This window comes from Hydra vulgaris, chromosome 02, assembly GCF_038396675.1.
Source record: "Hydra vulgaris chromosome 02, alternate assembly HydraT2T_AEP".
NCBI lineage: Eukaryota > Metazoa > Cnidaria > Hydrozoa > Anthoathecata > Hydridae > Hydra > Hydra vulgaris.
Window position 1 is genome coordinate 49,586,628 of NC_088921.1, and position 3,881 is coordinate 49,590,508.

General features: G+C 25.9%; 1 protein-coding gene across 1 annotated transcript; it reads right to left on the reverse strand.

Moving 5' to 3' along the window:
* Positions 1 to 823: 823 nt before the first annotated feature.
* Positions 824 to 3,281, reverse strand: LOC105845795 (protein Jumonji). The gene is made up of 3 exons (XM_065791242.1): positions 2,224 to 3,281; positions 1,864 to 2,003; positions 824 to 1,766 (listed from the first exon to the last, which is right to left on the reverse strand). Exons 1-3 carry the CDS (start codon positions 3,240 to 3,242, stop codon positions 991 to 993), a joined length of 1,935 nt encoding a protein of 644 aa, XP_065647314.1. The 5' UTR covers positions 3,243 to 3,281; the 3' UTR covers positions 824 to 990.
* Positions 3,282 to 3,881: the final 600 nt, after the last annotated feature.

Here is a 3,881-nt window from a genome sequence, read left to right on the forward strand (position 1 = left end):
AAAAATTATCTAAAAAGGTTTATAAATTTTGACGTTGCAAAAAAAATCCCCCCTCTTCTTCCCCGTGTCAGATTAACTAGATTATTCTAAAAATGTTCAAAGTAGAATTTTAATAAATAAAATACAGAGCCAATAAAAGATAAATATATATATATATAATACAAAATATACAAGCAAAATATACAAATATATATATATATAGAAAAATGTACAAGTTTTAAGTTAATTAGATTTTTAACAACTTTTTAAAAAAAAATTTAAAAAATCAAATTATCAAATCTGATAAGAAAAAACACAGATGAGTTTTTTGTCAAAAATGTTTAGGATATCTGAGAATTAAAATATTTACTTTTTGTAAAAAAATTTCCAATAATTCAAAACAATTTGATGGAAAAATAATAGCATAATCAGTAAACTTGATTTTTAAAAGTCTATGATGAATTTTTATTTGTTTTGAGCTACTTTTTGCACCCTGAAAAAACTGACTGGTCTTTGTATTATACAAATTATTTTTAAAAAAAATAGGTCATTCTGAGTCTTAAATGATAAAATGAAAATATAGAATTTTGAAAGATTATTTTGTATTTAATACTTAATTTAAATATTCAAGACTTGAAAGTTAATAAAAAGAAAAAAAAAGTGTTTTAAAATAAAATTTAAAGTAAAATTGAAATATTTAAATTTGGTCCAAATTATTATTTTAAAATCCTTATCAAAGTATGCCTTGTTTAATACCCATTTGACATAACTTTTAAAATAACCAATTTACGAGTAATATCGTAAAAAAAAAAAAAAAGTTTTTTTTTTTATAAGGTAATAAATATTTTCCTAACATTTAATTTCTTTCTTTTAGATGTTACAAAAACAATCAGCCATTATGCAATTTAAAAAAAAACAAAAAAACAGTAAAAATCAACACAATCTAAATGAACATTATAACTAAATAGAATTCAACTTTGGCGAAAAATAACCAGAATATTTTTTATAAGTTTAAATATCATTTAAATTGTTGAAACGTCGTAAAATTCGTTCAATTTCATAAATAGAAACAAGCAACTCAAAGAAAATATTTGATGCAGACAGCTCTCCAGATTCAATCATATTCAAAGTCTCAATAATGCAGAAAACTATCTTTTTGTTTTCCCTGAAACGCCCATAGAACGGAAAACATAACGCACCACAACTTTGACAAGTAACAATATCCTTCCACTTTAAACTGGAATTTCCTTTGCTAATTCCAGCTTTTCTGACTGATTTTTGAGTTATTTCTAAAAGTTCTTTAAATTTAAAAAGTTTTTCTCTAAACATATCAGAAATATATCCTGGTATATTATTTTTGAGATTATCTTTTACAAAACTCAGTAAAACTTTAATTGGCAAACAGTTACTTAAACTTGGCTCCCATGTACAGAAGTATTTTGATGTAAACCAAGAATCTGTTGCAAAGTTAACTATTTCGGATGAACAATAGCCTGTAGATATAGTTAAAAAATAACAACCACCACTAACAACTACATACTGACCAGCTTTTTGTAAACAACGCACAATTGGAATGCCTTTTAAAATTAATTCTGAAGGTTCCAACAAACAACCATTCATTTTAAACAAAATTTCTTCAAAATGAGATGTGTAATTAACCGGAACAACATACCATATCTTATCAGAACCAAAACGAATATACGAAAGAGTGTTAAAATGATTTGATTGTAGAGTCCATTTTGAAGTTGAAAATAAACTCTCATAAAGCAATCGTGGAACAGTTAAATCTAAATGTTAAAATAAAAGCTAGATAATATAAAACTGATAAAAAATTATTTAAAACTAGCTACTGTAAAACATGATATGACTAGACTTGTTGTAAACCTTTAATCTTTCCAACATGTTTTAATATAGAGTCCTTTGCAGAATACATTTCCTGAAGGTTTAATGTAGTATTTGATGGGACATTTCTTGATAATGGAACTTGTGTACAACATATACTTGCAGAAAGTGCTGCTATATGCCTAAAACATAAATACCCAAGCAAATAGACCAAAGAAGTATTTCCATTTTTTATATGCAATTATAATTGTTGAGCTCTTATAGGAAAATTTTCTATGAGCCTATGAAACTTTTTTTAAAAATGTTCTTTAAGAAACAGTTCAAAAAACATTTTATAAAATAACAAATTGTTAACTATTTTTAATTCTTATCATATAAAATTTAATAAAACTTAATACTTACCTATTTCCATCAGAAACATGCTTCCAAAACAGAGTTTCTATGTCCTCAGAACTAGATTCATTACACAAATACATGTTTTTAATATTAGTAGCAACTCTTTGAAAATTGTTCACAGAGATTGACTTCTTATTTTCAATTTCATTTGGTAAACTTATAAAAAACTGTGTATCTGCTGAAACAATTTCACAAAACTTTAGCTTTTCAGAACTAGGTAGCACTGTAAATGGGAGAACATACTTTAAATAAACATCTTCTAATTTTGAAATTCTTTTTCCAACATTTTTAGGAATATTCAAATGATCTGCTATTGATTTCCAGTGAAGATTACTAGCAGTTTCCAGACCACCAAACAATTCAACAGTGTCACATAGTAATGGCAAATCTAATTCACATGATCCTATTTTTGGTATGTTACTGAATACTATGTTTTCTTTAACTAACTGCCTTTTAATACATTCAAGCTTGACACTGCTATCACAATTCATTATTTTAAGTCGATGAACGTGTGTTGTCTTAGTTACAAATTTTATTTTTTCATCTGCATATGATAACGCAATAAAGTTTTCTGATGGGATTATTGAAAAAATACCTTTCATTTCATTATCTACCTTGTTTTGAACAAAATCAAAAAAATGGTTTAATTCTTCAATAGTTGCATAGAACACAGGTGCTTTCAGAAGTGAAACTTGATTATCACTGAAACAGAAGTCATCACTTTTTTTTTCTGGAAATTTAATGAGTCCTAGTGGTTTTTCTTGTTCTTCAAAATTATCATCCCATACACAATTTTCTTGTATTGCAAATTTCTCTAACTCTTGAGGCATTATAGGGGATCCACGCATACACAAAAAGTCTATAAAGTCTTCAACCTTTAGTAAAGTTGTACTTTGCGGTGAGGAGGAGGTAGCCTTAGGGCTTGAAGGAATGACTGATGCAAATTTACGCTGTGCATATTGAGGCAGTTTTAGTTTTTTGGCAGTTGTTTTGATGTTTTCACCCTTTCTTTTTGCATTCTTCATATTTTATAATTTAAATATAAACTCAATCTAAAATTACAAAAATTTAGTATTGTAAAAATAAAGAAAATTAAATTCAAACAAACGTTATAGCCTAATAATAGTTTTAAAAATATTGTTTTAATTTTGCCTTAATAATACCAAAACGAAAACCAATAGAAAAAACCAAATAGTAACCAATAACAAAAATATAATGGGATTAAAGATATAGTAAGATATAACAAAGACATAATAATAATACATATTTATTAAATAATATATATAATATACTTTATAAGCCATAAAAAGAAATTTTTAAAAAATTTTTTACGCTTTTTGTAAATAACTTTTATTTTCTTTAATTTTTTCATAAAATTAATTGCATGTAAGACCAAAGGTATTTTTACTTTCATAACTACAGTCTCAACTGTAAAAACTGATTTAAATGGCATTTTTCTTAGGTTAAGTATAGATTGATTATAAAAGCTGTTATACCATTTTACCACTACAAAATCTATAATGAAGAATGTGAGCTTAAATAAAAGGAAATTTTTGGTCTACTTATCAATGGAGCAATAGGGTTTACTTATCAATGGAGCATACCAAAAAATAAGAGTGTGGGAGAAATCTAGTAGTATATCACCTCCGCCTGATTGATCACCT

What these genes read in the sequence shown, in the direction of transcription:
- LOC105845795 (XM_065791242.1), bottom strand. Translation starts at nt 3,242, where the DNA reads ATGAAGAATGCAAAAAGAAAGGGTGAAAACATCAAAACAACTGCCAAA. An exon ending in CATGTTTCTGATGGAAATAG is followed by an intron (nt 2,004 to 2,223) that starts GTAAGTATTAAG and finishes TTTATGTTTTAG; the next exon opens with GCATATAGCAGCACTTTCTG. An exon ending in ACATGTTGGAAAGATTAAAG is followed by an intron (nt 1,767 to 1,863) that starts GTTTACAACAAG and finishes TTTAACATTTAG; the next exon opens with ATTTAACTGTTCCACGATTG.